A 15,154-nucleotide genomic window follows, 5' to 3' on the forward strand; every position below is an offset into this window, starting at 1 on the left:
AAAAGACACCTGTCCACAGCCTCAAACAGTCAGACTCCAAATTCAACCATGGCCAAGACCAAAGAGCTGTCGAAGGACACCAGGAAGAAAATTGTAGACCTGCACCAGGCTGGGAAGAGTGAATCTACAATAGGCAAGCAGATTGGTGTGAATAGATCAACTGTGGGAGCAATTGTAAGAAAATGGAAGACATACAAGATCATTGATAATCTCCCTTGGGGTCAAGATCTCATCCCGTGGGGTCAAAATGATCATGAGAACGGTGAGCAAAAATCCCAGAACTACACGGAGGGACCTAATGAATGACCTGCAGAGAGCTGGGACCAAAGTAACAAAGGCTACCATCAGTAACACACTATGCCGAGAGGGACTCAAATCCTGCAGTGCCAGGCGTGTCCCCCTGCTTAAGCCAGTACATGTCCAGGCCCGTCTGAAGTTTGCCAGAGAGCATATGGATGATCCAGAAGAGGATTGGGAGAATATCATGTGGTCAGATGAAACCAAAATGTAGAAACTCAACTCGTCGTGTTTGGAGGAAGAAGAACATCCCAAGAACACCATACCTACTGTGATGCATGGGGGTGGAAACATCATGCTTTGGGGCTGTTTTTCTGCAAAGGGGAAAGGACGACTGATCCGTGTTAAGGGAAGAATGAACGGGGCCATGTATCGTGAGATTTTAAGCCAAAACCTCCTTCCATCAGTGAGAGCATTGAAGATGGAACGTGGCTGGGTCTTCCAGCATGACAATGATCCCAAACACACCGCTCGGGCAACGAAGGAGTGGCTCCGTAAAAAGCATTTTAAGGTCCTGGAGTGGCCTAGCCAGTCTCCAGACCTCAACCCCATAGAAAATTTGTGGAGTCCGTGTTGCCCAGCGACAGCCCCAAAACATCACTGCTCTAGAGGAGATCTGCATGGAGGAATGGGCCAAAATACCAGCTACAGTGTGTGCAAACCTGGTGAAGACTTACAGGAAACGTTTGACCTCTGTCATTGCCAACAAAGGTTATGTTACAAAGTATTGAGTTGAACTTTTGTTATTGACCAAATACTTATTTTCCACCATAATTTACAAATAAATTCTTTAAAAATCCTACAATGTGATTTCCTGGATTTTTTTTTCTCATTTTGTCTCTCATAGTTGAAGTGTACCTATGATGAAAATTACAGACCTCTCTCATCTTTCTAAGTAGGAGAACTTGCACAATCAGTGGCTGACTAAATACTTTTTGACCCCACTGTACATGGTAAGTGGAGCTGATAAAATGGACTGTGAGTGTAGAAACCAGTAGGTGGTTTTAATGTTATGGCTGATTTGCGTACATGCGTATGTACTTGGAGAAAAAAACAAGGTATGAGCAATAAAATGAATATTACAATCGCAGAACTGCACGGAAGGACGATCATAAGGCTATAATATGAAAGAAAACTGAAGGGATGTTCATGAACAGAGTTTGTTGACACTTTTATGGGGTGCTGGTCACTGCAGGAAACACATAATGAAGCCGTTGAGGGCACAGAGGGATATTTTTTACAATAACGGAAGCCTGGATTTTATTTGGGTTAGACTGAGAAACAGTAGTGTCAGCGCCAGTTCTATTTCCTCCTTCTCTTTTCTCCAGATCATCTCTCCTGGATGGTTGGAAACCTGTATCATGGCTGTGTTCTGGGAAGAGACAATGTTTTCGCAATGGTGTCGCTTCTCTTTGTACATGAGTTGAAACGCCATTACCTCACCCACCCTGTGGCGGTGTAAACCTAGAGCTGTGAATAATTAAAAGGAACCTGACTGACCCCGTCCACACTCACGGAGTCAAAAACACAGCCTGGGGACGTACACCTAGCACCGTCTTGTTCTCTGCCCTACAGGACAAGAGCCACACTTTGAGTCCTATATATTACACGGGCCGACTCAATAACAAGCAAATACATCGGTGATCGGTCATGTTCCACCGAATGACAGATGGACAGCAGTTTTTGTCCCTTTCTGTTTCTTCAGTGTGCCAAACGTACAGCACCAACAGCCGTTCACAAAGCCATCTCCGGTTTCAGAGGGTGTCCACTTTACCTCGATAACTCACTTTACGTCATCATTGGTCACAAGCTGCCAGCCTTACAGGACATCTACCGAAGCCGTTGTCTAAAGAAGGCTTCAAAAATTACCTCAGACCACACCCACCCTGCACACGGACTGTTCACAAAACTGCCATCAGGCAGACGGTACCGCAGCATAAAAGCCAGGACCAGTAGGCTAAAGAACAGCTTTTTCCTACAAGCCATCAGAATGCTAAACAATGCATAATAATAACTCACCCCTTTTTCAGTTACTCATCAACACTCACATTTCATAACACTCACACTTTGGGCATGTGCAATATTAATATTAATATTAATACCACATTACTTCAAAATATGATGTGGCAATCTGAACTTCAATCTATCCTGCAGTATTATTATTATTATCATCAGTATTTCTATTATTACTATTAGTAGCATTATTAACAGCCATTATTAATCTTGTCTGTGAAATATCCATAACGCCTGCAATGTCTACTATGGGTCAATGTTTACATTTACTGCAATTTTCACTTTGTTTACAATGCAAATTTGCACTTTAACTGCAATTGTTTTTACATATATTTTTCTTCCTTGTTTATATATTATATACTTTTAAAAGACTGTTTATTATATTGTTATCTTATTTGTATTTTTATTTGTACTTGTACTTTTATCTTATTTGTACTTTATTATAGCACACTCATAGAGTTCCCGAGCCTCCTAACACACATTTCAATGTACAACTGCTGCTAACATTTGTACAAATGACAAATAAACTTGAAACTTGAAACTTGAAACTTGAACTTCACCTACAACACCTTACCTCATAACTATCTGTAAGTCAGGCTTGCTGAGCTAACATCAAGTTAGATTTACATTTTCATTTCCTTGATCAAGGGCCCAACAGTGACAACTTGGCAGTGGTGTGGTTTGACCCAACAACTTTCTGCTTAATAGTCCAGTACCTTAACCACTAGACTACAACTGCCACTAGGTCAGTACAACACCATGCAATGGATTTCCACCCATCTGTGGTCATTCTGGGATGCACTGTGCCCATCAAATAATGCATGAGATCAGAATTATGCAGTAAGTGTAAATGGGGAAACAACCTTAAGAGCCAGTTGGTGACGCAGCGGTTCAAACTGCTAGCCTGTTTACATATATACGTATAGTTATAGTTATTTAGCAATGTCCTTATATAGTTATAGTTACAGTTGTATAGTTATCTATTTACACATTTTTTATTATTATTACTGTTATTATAATACGTACCTAAATATACTTTTATTATAAGAAACAACCCTGTATCTTAAATCTTGAACTATTTCCATCACATATCTCATATTCAAACAAATGTAAAGAAGCAGTAAGTACGTAGCCTGATAAAGGACATGAAAGACAGTCTGGCACTAATAAATCATGTTTGGGAAGTCTCCTTTCTCAGGTTGAATGCATTAGACTCACTTTATCAGGTTGTTTAGTCATGCTTAACAGAGTCTGAGGAATTTAAGACACACACAGTGAGACAGAGGAGAAGGTTTTATCTGTTAAAGAAAGAGTTAAAGAGAGAGAAACTTCCTGTACGTGATGCAGGCAGATTAAATGAGTCATTTGTCTTATAAATGTTAATTAGGGTTGCACTGATACAATTCTCTTATTCGTATACTGATACTGACACTGATACTGGCTTTCAGGAACTGTATTGGTATCAGCAAAACAGTACACTCACGTCATGATGTCATTTCTTTTTAATAATTATATTTATGTCTGTCCCTTTTTCTCCCAATCTAGTCATATCCAATTATTTCTTTTAATTCTTCTTGACTGAGATCCCTGACAGAGAAGTAGTCCCTACAAAAAGTGTAGTTGCCAACCCCTTATTTTTACCTGCACGAAGTACATACAGTATATATATATACTGTATATATATATATATACAGTATATAAATATATATATATATATATATATATATATATATATATATATATATATATATATATATATATATATTTGTGCTACCCCTAACACACACACACAAACATACACAAACCCATGTACATGCATGCAGGACAGACACATAAACCCATTAAATCATCTTTAGGAATAGCTTTATGTTGGTCAGGGTCACAGTGGGTCTGGAGTCTATCCCGGAAACACTGTGCTTAGGACCCAAATAAAGAGTGGACAAGACATTTAAGTAGCCACTCCACCAACTGACATGTTTATGAGATTCTTTCTTAACATTTTACTCTTTATATACGTTGTTTCTAGGTGGCGCCCACTGTAACATTGACCAGGACTGAGTGCTTAGTGACAAAGAACAAACAATGGATGGATGGATGGATGGTCTCTCAAGCCTTGCCACCAGTCACTAAGTTCCAGGTTGGCACAGCAGTACAGCTGGAATGAGTACCAGACAGCAATGTGTCCTGGGGACCCAGCTTTGATTGGCCAGAAGTGTGAACAGAACCCGAGTGGCTGGAGCAGTGCAGCACCAACACAACTCATAAGAGTAAAGCAGCAGGTCACAATGCCCACGTCTTTCATTTCATCTCATTCTGAACGAACGCATTCCTCTGGCATGAAGCCGCCGTACTGAGCGACAGCATAATAGCGAGCGGCTCGAATTCCCCCAAACTGACAGAAGCTTCGAATGGATCTGATAAACACCTCGAACCCGGGTCAGATTTCCTCATCTCTACCTCACGGACCTATAATCCTATTTACAACTCTAGGAGTTTGGATAAAACCAGAAGAACAAGCTCTATGTGCAAATTGTTCACGGTGCGACGCGGCATCAGACCTGCAGAGATGTCAGACAAATTACTGAGCAAATGGATCCCACGGTTTGTACGGGGATTAACGTGGGATGAGTTCACGTCTTCCTGTGTAGTCCTGCCAATCTTAATAATAGCAGGAGATGCTCTTTCTGTGTCTCCATGCTAGGTTGCATTATGCGACCCTACTTGGATAAGCGAATAAGAAAATGTATGAATGCATAAATGAATAATTACACTGGGTCCAGACAGGGCACCAGTACATCACAGGGCGTCACTCCCTTATAGCCCTTTTCGACCAAAATAACTCTGGATCTTAAACTGGTTCCGTTCAGGATTCTGAGAACCTTGGTGCTATTTTATCAGAACCAAGGATGCATTATCTGTTATTATATAACAAAGGAACGGCTTAAGATTAGATTCGGGAACTGGAACAGAACCCGTTCCACGTCGGTTGTAACATATGTCCTCTAGTCTACACATAAATCTGCTACAAATATCAGCGTGCAGTGAAATTTATTACTAAATCTCACTGTGCTGGACTGTCCAGCTGTACTGGCTGATATGAGATCATGCTTCCTTCCTATTAGGGGTGGGGCATGTTCCAAATCTGTTCGTTTCTCTCATCCCTTCTCTTCCAAACCTGTCAGCTTCAAAAATGAAAGCAAATCAGGATTCCAGGATGGATTACACAATACGTCTGACACTTATTTATACAGTTTCTACTCATTTATACAGTGAGAAGAGAAAGCTGAATTTGTGTTTCTGACCGCTTCTGAGTGTTTAGCCTCGTATTGGCTTCGTTCCTTCCGTTTCCTTTCCTTCCTTAGCAAGTGTTTAAGACCATTTCCTTAACGCTATAAGACTTTAAGGTTCCCTAAAAGCCTTGCATTCCACGTTTCTGTATGGCAGCAAACAACAGCCCTGGTCAAGGTTGTATCGTAGTGTTTAGGGGAGAGGAACAAATAAAGCATGTTCTCTAAAACACAGCCTTCAGTCACCATGCTCCAGGGTGATAAAGTAGCATGGCTGGTAAAATGAGTGCCAGACCTCAACAACCTGGGTTTGACCCCTGCACCTAGTCATTATCTGTAAATCTGTGTGATTTTTATTTGGTCGCTAATGGATTTTAAGCACTAAAGGTGATAGCCAGTGATAGCTCAGTGGTCAAGGTACTGGACTAGTAAACAGAAGGTTGCCGGTTCAAGCCCCGCCACCACCAAGTTGCCACTGTTGGGTCCCTGAGCAAGGCCCTTAACCCTCAATTGCTCATCGTGTTCCGCTCATTGTGTAAGTCGCTTTGGATAAGCGTCTGATAAATGCTGAAAATTTAAATGTAAATGGTGATTTGTGAGGTGGGAAGGCTGTGTGTCCAGAGCCTACCCACAAACACTGAACAAAACATATGGACTGGAACAATCCGTTGCTGAGTATCACATACTAACCCATTCACTTTTTCCCTTGCACCAGGAGCTGAATTTTAAAAAGCCAGTTCAGCTTCTGCTATGTATTTAGAAGGAGGGGAAATATATGGACATAAGAAGAATGTCAGAATCCTTTCATGCATTAAACACAAAGAGCAAAGCACAGTACCCAGAACCCTGGAGAGGTGCAACACTCACACTACATGATGTACAACAATGCTGCCTAGATATTTCATAAAGTACATTCTATAAAAAGTAGATAACAGTCTGTAATTGGACACAAAGCAGAAACAGCCTGGACAATGGTCAATGATTGTAGAGTGGGTAGCTCACAGCAGCAAGGGTTCTACAGATCTGGGTTTGATCCTTTCTGCCAGATACTGTCTGCAAGTTCCTACTGTGTCCATATGGGGGTCCTTCAGATACTTGGACAGTTTCTCCAACAAGCAGAAGTTGGCCTGGCTACTCAAAATATTTCCTAGATCACATTATGCTCTTTTCCCACTCCAAATGTACAGCTTTTAGTGCTTGTAGAAATTAAACAAGCTACAATAAGGCCCTATTTTCAATCCTGGCAGGTCCACATCTATTTAAATGGCATCCAAAAACAGCACATTTTGAACAGATGCAAGTAAACTCATTCTAATCTACCAGGCAACCTCCCGTCTTCAATTCAGAAAAAACCTCCGATCAAATCTGATCAAGGATCTAGCAGTGGTCAGTGTCTTTGTCAGAGTGAGAGAGGTGTACCAGCAGTACCGCCACCGCAGAGCCAGAGCTAGACTAAGCCACTGTACCTCCTTATGGGTGAGCTCCAGCCAGGCTGTATAGAGCGGGACACGCAGCACCCCACTGGCGTCCAGCAGGTGCAGGCTGTCCTGGGTAGACCATGAGAGAGAAAGGCTCAATTAGAGTCCATGCTGCATCCCTCGCTACTCTATCTGCACCACTACTAACATAATAACCACACCCTAGTGGGGCCAGAGACCAATGTGAGGTGGCCGAAAGAGTCAATAAAGTATCAAACAGCCACGTCATTGGTCTTAAATTCTGCAGCCTAAATACTACACATGGTATCACAAACCCTACATTTGGAACAGACACCACTACCATGTCAAAGTCATTGCTGTTTGAAGAGAAATTCACCGCCCAAAGATTTCATGGTTTCATCTTCCTCTGTTGAAAATTAGGTTACAAAATATAGATGTACACTAATCAGCAAAAATATTAGGACCGCCCCCCTTCATAGTCAATATATAGTTAATGTTGGGCTAATGCTAGTTACTCGTAGTACACATCATGAATGCAGCACATACAGGCAGCTATAAAGACCTGATTGGCAGCGACTTTGAGTGACTGCTGAAGGCCAAATCATTCTGACCAGACCATTAGATTAAAGCATCTCTGACACTCATGGGCATTCATGGTGAGTACCTACTAACATTGGTTTAAGAACAGACAAGTCATAAAGTGCCCATAGGTTTTTGGGTGACCAAAACTGGGGTCTGGGGCAGGCAGATATCAAAACTGGACATGGGAGCAATTGGAGCACTTTCCTGGTGTTGGTCAAAAAAGCCTCAATTGATGTTCCAGGTCATTCCAAAGCTGTTCGGTGGGGTTGCGATCAGGGCTCTGTGCAGGTCACTGGAGTTTCTTTAAACCAGGACTTTCATTATGTCTTTACAGAGCTTGCTTTGTGCACAAGGGTACAGTCACGCTGGAACAGGAAAGGGGCTTCCCTAAACTGGTTCTGTAAAGTGGAAAGCTTATATTTTCACTTATATGACTAATTTATTTCACCTGTTAGCAACTGTTGTGGCTGAAGCATATGAATTCAGTAATTAGAAAAGGTGTCCCAATACTTTCGTCCATATAGTGTATATACAGAATTAGACATGGAGGCTCCTATAAGGACCCACTGTGCTCCTTTAATGTCTAAATTGTTAATGCCTAATGATCAATTAATTATTTCTGTATGATTCTTTCATTATCCAAGCTGTTTTTGTCTGTGCTGAATGTCATAATTACTGTGACCTGTCTATTTCTCAACCCAGCGTAATAAAACAGATTAAGCATCAGCAAAGCTGGGGAAATTTTAAAGCACTATTACTTTAGGGCGTGTTTGTGATTAATCTCAAATCACAAAGCGATTCATATACACTTGTTTTAATATTTGAAACAAATATGATCTGCACTTAAGAACGTGCATGAATTACTTAAAAGCCTGCATGCACACTTACATCAGTACATTAAGAGGTATAAAGTAATTGCTGTGGAAATGAATTACAGATCCAGTAAGATGATCGGGCTTTGTACCAGCGTTCAGTCATGAGCATAAATGTTTAATGTTTGCTATTATAATGGAACTGATGTTACAGTGCTGCCGTTTGTTTTGCTGCTGGTGTTCTGAAGAGAGAAAACACACCCTCACCTCACAATGCCCTCAAGATGAATCCTCACCAGAGGATTCATCCATTCTTTACATGGTTTATGTATATAAACTGTAGAGAACAGTGATGCTAACACTTCAAACCTACATTATTCAGATGAACAAACCACTTGAATGATGATGCCTGCTGTGATGTACAAAGCAGATTCCAAAAAAGTTGGGACACTAAACAAATTGTGAATAAAAACTGAATGCAATGATGAGGAGATGGCAAATGTCAATATTTTATTCGTAATAGAACATAGATGACAGATCAAAAGTAATCTGAGTAAATGTAACATTTTAAAGGAAAAATATGTTGATTCAAAATTTCACAGTGTCAACAAATCCCAAAACACTTGGGACAAGTAGCAATAAGTGGCTGGAAAAAGGAAATTGAGCATATAACGAACAGCTGGAAGACCAATTAACACTAATTAGGTCAATTGACAACATGATTGGGTATAAAAAGAGCTTCTCAGAGTGTCAGTGTCTCTCAGAAGCCAAGATGGTAAGAGGATCACCAATTCCACCATTGTTGCGCAAAAAGATAGTGCAGCAATACCAGAATGGTGTTACCCAGCGTAAAATAGCAAAGACTTTTAAGTTATCATCATCAACCGTGCATAACATCATCAAAAGATTCAGAGAATCTGGAACAATCGCTGTGCGTAAGGGTCAAGGCCGTAAAACTCTACTGGATGCTCGTGATCTCCGGGCCCTTAAACGTCACTGCACCTCAAACAGGAATGCCACTGTCAAGGAAATAACAGAATGGGCTCAGGAATACTTCCAGAAAGCATTGTCAGTGAACACAATCCACCGTGCCATCCGCCGTTGCCAGCTGAAACTCTACAGTGCAAAGAGGAAGCCATTTCTAAGCAAGCTCCACAAGCTCAGACGTTTGCACTGGGCCAGGGGTTATTTAAAATGGAGTGTGGCAAAATGGAAGACTGTTCTGTGGTCAGATGAGTCACGATTTGAAGTTCTTTATGGAACACTGGGACGCCATGTCATCCGGACCAGAGAGGACAAGGATAACCCAAGTTGTTATCAACGCTCCGTTCAGAAGCCTGCATCACTGATGGTATGGGGTTGCATGAGTGCTTGTGGCATGGGCAGCTTGCATGTCTGGAAAGGCACCATTAATGCAGAGAACTATGTTCAGGTTCTAGAACAACATATGCTCCCATCTAGACGTCATCTCTTTCAGGGAAGACCCTGCATTTTTCAACAAGATAATGCCAGACCACATTCTGCAGCAATCACAACATCATGGCTACGTAGGAGAAGGATCCGGGTACTGAAATGGCCAGCCTGCAGTCCAGATCTTTCACCTATAGAGAACATTTGGCGCATCATAAAGAGGAAGGTGCGACAAAGAAGGCCCAAGACGATTGAACAGTTAGAGGCCTGTATTAGACATGAATGGGAGAGCATTCCTATTTCTAAACTTGAGAAACTGGTCTCCTCTGTCCCCAGACGTCTGTTGAGTGTTGTAAGAAGAAGGGGGGATGCCACACAGTGGTAAAAATGGCCTTGTCCCAACTTTTTTGGGATTTGTTGATGCCATGAAATTTTGAAACAACATATTTTTCCCTTAAAATGATACATTCTCTCAGTTTAAACTTTTGATCTGTGATTTGTGTTCTATTCTGAATAAAATATTAGATGTTGGCACCTCAACATCATTGCATTCAGTTTTTATTCACAATTTGTTTAGTGTCCCAACTTTTTTGGAATCCGGTTTGTAGATAAATACCTGTTTTCTGACTCGACTACACTCAAGCAATAGTGAGAACAGGGTAACACGGTGGTCTGAGGGTCTTAATATCTATCTTTACCCTGAACAGCTAGTATTGTAGGAATTCAGGGTCAGTGGTAGCCTAATGGGTAGAGCTTAGGGTTACCAATCAGAAGAATGTGGGTTCAAATTCCCACTCTGCCATGCAGCCACTATTGGGCCCTTGAACAGCTCCAGGGCACCATGCTCCAGTACTGGTACCAGCTTCCAAACAGGCTGGGATATGAGGACAAAACAATATTGTACTGTACATGTGTAGATGTACATTATATGTACTTGGACTCCTGACCATGAGCTTGTTGGACATACCATTTCAAAATCAAATGGTATTAAAATAAAGAGACCTCTATGTAATCTTTTCAGCTATAATAACCACTATTCTGAGATAGCTTCTTACAAGACTTTGAAGTATATCTGTGAGGATTTGTGCCCATTTAGCCAAAAGACTGTTTGTATTGTTGGGCACTGATGTTGATCAATAAATCCTCAGTTGATGTTCCAGTTCATTCTAAAGCTGTTGAGTGGTGCTGAGGTCAGGACTCTGCAAGTGCTGCAAAGTTGAAAGCATATAATTTCCTTTATATAATTGATTTAATACACCAGGTAGCAATTGTTGTGGCTGAAACACATTCATTAAAACATTAGAAGGGGTGTCCCAAAACTTTTGTCCATATAGCGTATGTGCATAATGTATTAAGCTTACTCTTAAAAACTGTTATCATTCCTGTTGTGATCTGATGTTCACTTTCTATCATCTAAAAACGACAAAAACTACAAAAACTGTGAATCTGAACTGTCTAATAATATAGCACTTCCTGTTGGGCTGCACTCGCCCATCTTTCTTCCCAGACAGGAACCTTTACCTTTAGATCTTCTATGAGCCTGTGGTAGCGAGTGCTATCCTCTATGCTGTTGCATGCTGGGGAAGCAGGCTGAGGGTGGCAGATGCCAACAGACTTAACAAATTGATCCGCAAGGCCAATGATGTTGTGGGCGTGGAGCTGGACTCTCTGACGGCAGTATCGGAGAGGAGGATGTTGTCTAAGCTGCAGGTGAACAATGAACAATGGCTCCCACCCACTTTATGACACGGTGATGAGACACAGGAGCACATTCAGTGCAAGACTCATTCTCCCAAAATGCACCACAGAGCGCCACAGGAAGTATTTTCTACCTGTGGCCATTAAACTCTATAATTCCTCCCTTAGTGTGTGACTCATCTGTGCAATATTCAGTATTCATATGTGCAATAATAATAATGTAAGCATTTTAATTATTTAATTATGTGTAAATAACTTTTTTAACTTCTATTTGCAAATTTTTCTTCTTTTTTCTTTGTTTTTAAGCTAGTAGATTGTTTATTTTTTCCACATAAATCTGTGCTACTGTAAGAACTGCAATTTCCCTCTGGGATCAATAAAGTATTCTGATTCTGATTCTGATTTACACACACACAAGAAGCAGGATTTGTAGATCTGCACTGTCTGCACTTTTAAATACCCACATCTTCGCTGAAGCATTTTGTCACATATGGCAAGTGTGTTTGCTACAACGAACTGTGACCTGTTAGGGTCAAGACAGAGACAACGGGACTTCCCTAAGGACAGGCTCTATATGTTCACCCTTTAACCCCTATAAATCAGAAGTTTGGTGGATCCTTGTCAAGCCATTAAAGGTACAGTTGGATTCCTGGAATATCCATGGCACCCACACCCCCTCTGTTTGGCCCTGTATGACTGTGTGCTGAACCTGCAAAGCTTTAGCTGATGAGAATTTCTGGATGGTTCTTATGGCCGAGCAGACGTACTGCTGCCTCTTCTCTGCTCTTCATGACAGCTTTATGTTGACCTGCTGCTCTTTGCTCAGCTGCTGGACACGCTCAGATCGTCTCAGTCTCCTCAGGATGAGTGTGTGTGTGTGTGCTTAAGTGTTCAATTTAGTTGTGTAAATCACCGACCATAAACCCTGGCAGCTGCAAGCTGTGACACACTCAGCAGGTCACTTGCATGCCGGTCACAGTGGGTATGAGAAGGAGTGGGGGTGGATGTGGAGCTCTATTAACATGAATGGGTCTAGGTGTGAGGACTCACACTTGACCAATGGTCATTCTTCACACCTAGTGGGTCGGCAGACGGCAAAAAGTAACCGTGTCTTAAGAGTTACACAAATTATGTGGACGATCGCTAAAAATAGACACAAAAATGGTCACATCTGTCAGACGAATCAGAATCCCATTCAACCACAACATGGTAAAACAGGGTGGTTCTGGCTCTCAGACAGGATAAAGGCTACCACATAGCTGAAAGTAAACCACATGACTGAAGTCATGTCCGCACACATCCTTTAAAAGGAAGCTATAGATGAAACATGATTGTCCTAAAAAATAGCCAAGTCAAAAATATACGTACAGTGACTGAAGTAGGAAGATATGTATTTTGATTTTGCTTCATAAAATGGTCTTTATTGTTATGGCACATACACGAGTAGCGTCTGCCACTTTGCTCAGTGCTTGGCTTGACCGGTAAAACATCATCAAAATGCGAATATGAAATGAAATCAAATCCACTCTGAAAGCTCATGTACCTGTATGTATGTAAACATGTATCTGTGTTTAGCTGGATTTTTCTCCTGTTTCACTTTTAAATTTGTGTTACAGCTCGGGGTTCTGAGAAATTGTGAGAATCAGAATCAGCTTTTTTGAGAGATGGTTAAAAAAGCTTAACATGGTTTAATGTACTAACTAAATGACTTAGGAACACTAAACCTCTCTTAATTATTACTGCTCATAAGTTCTCTACACTAATTAAATTCCTGGGTGGCACAGTGGGTAGCGCTGTTGCCTCACAGCAAAAAGGTCCTTTGGTTGGATCACCACATGGGGCGGTCAGAGTCCTTTCTGTGTGGAGTTTGCATGTTCTCCCCATATCTGTGTGGGTTTACTCCGGGTGCTCCGGTTTCCTCCCACAGTCGAAAAACGTGCAAGTGAGGTAAATTGGAGACACTAAATTGTCCATGACTGTGTTTGATATAACCATGTGAACTGATTAATCTTGTGTAATTAGTAACTACCGTTTCTGTCATGAACCAAAGTGTAAAACATGACGTTAAAATCCTAATAAACAACCAAAATTAAATTCCTCAGTCGTTGTTTAAATACATCACGTTAAGTTTTGTTTACATTAAGCGTTATTCATACTGAGCCACTGTACCATGTCATATCAAACAGTTCGTCTCATTGGAGGCGTTTTTAAAAGATCAGGGGCAAGCCGGGTCAAAGTTCAAACAGGTGAACCTTGAGCAGTGCAGCAAGTGCAGAAATCACAAGCGCAATGCAGCAAAATAGTGTGTGAAGCGCAGCGACAAGTTAAACGGCATCACCACACTCTGAAACGATGGCACAGCCGGCGCAAAAGAGGTTTTGTCGCTTCTCATGTAAATGCGCCCTTAGTGATTAGAACTGACCACAGCGGGTGACTTGTCTGTGCCCACATACACAGACCTGGTTTTACTGCGCCCTTTAAACTTAGCTATAAGCTTTCGAGCGGGAACGTTTTGGAGTTCTGTACAGATCTGAACACAAAGCTAATAGCAGTCTGCTTTCTGATCTAACAAAAATACAACAGCGCAAGCTTCAGGTCCTATTCTAAGATCAGTTTTACATAAACGAACTGTCATCCGGATTTACAATGTGCTCAAAAGTTACAACATAAAAACATCAGTAAACAAAGAGCCTGAGCAGAAACTCTGTTCAGACAAGCAGCATGAATATCGTGCTCAATGGTTCCTATGGCAGCATCACACCAAACACGACGGTGTATAGATGGTACAACCACTACCAGACACCAGACTGTTCCCTTTAGAGACCTCATGCCTGAATACTGTGCATGATAATGCCATTTCACACTAAGGTTTTCACACAGGCGTAAATAATAAGCATGAACTAAAAGTCTGTAAATGAACAATCCTGACCCTGTTAGGACCTTTTTTTAAGGATTTAAGACCCAGCAAACAGTCTGGTGGTTAAACCGGTTCGTCCTAAATGTCTGCCAAGTGAAATCAGCATAGGAAAGAACGTTTCAGCTTCTTAGCAGGACGTGAGCATGCAGTGCTGCCAGGGACTGAAATTCGAGAGTACCTCATTGTCATTTTCTCTAAGAATGACCCCGGTAATTTACGTCCACTGAGAGTGGGATAGTCTTAAAGAAACATAAACCGAATCTCAGATTCACAAAGTAGCTTAAAAAGAGGGACTGATCAACGAATTAAAGGAAAGAAAGAAAGAAATTTCCTCTATACAGCGACACTCGTCTGTGTTAGAATGAATTCAGAACACCGATTCAGAAGCGAGGACTGTATTGTATGAATGCCTGTACAACAATAGCGAGCTCAGTGTCGAACACTCTGGGCTGCTTGGGCCGAAGAATCAAAGGAGGGTAAAAAAAAAAAAAACACCTGCGGCTTTTGTGGCGGAAATGTACGAGACTTTTTAAACCTTTGCACAAGCTCTGTGGGCTGACAATTGCATACCGTCGTTATTGTGGAGTTAAAAGTCGCTCTTAAAAAGCTTTAAAGGAAATTCATAGAGCAAACAGAACAGTGTTGAACTGCATGACATGTTAAAGGAACGACGCAGTGAAAATCAGATTTCCATTCAGA

At 41.4% G+C, this 15,154-nt stretch overlaps 1 protein-coding gene across 1 annotated transcript in view; it reads right to left on the reverse strand.

Moving 5' to 3' along the window:
* The window catches only part of celsr1a (cadherin EGF LAG seven-pass G-type receptor 1a), a 144,797-nt gene that overhangs the window by 70,109 nt on the left and 59,534 nt on the right, over positions 1-15,154 (reverse strand). The window contains exon 6 of the mRNA XM_062996463.1: positions 7,064-7,144. Coding sequence (XP_062852533.1) covers positions 7,064-7,144 — 81 coding nt within the window. The remainder of the gene's footprint in view (positions 1-7,063; positions 7,145-15,154) is intronic.

The sequence above is a fragment of the Trichomycterus rosablanca genome, chromosome 1 (assembly GCF_030014385.1).
Source record: "Trichomycterus rosablanca isolate fTriRos1 chromosome 1, fTriRos1.hap1, whole genome shotgun sequence".
NCBI lineage: Eukaryota > Metazoa > Chordata > Actinopteri > Siluriformes > Trichomycteridae > Trichomycterus > Trichomycterus rosablanca.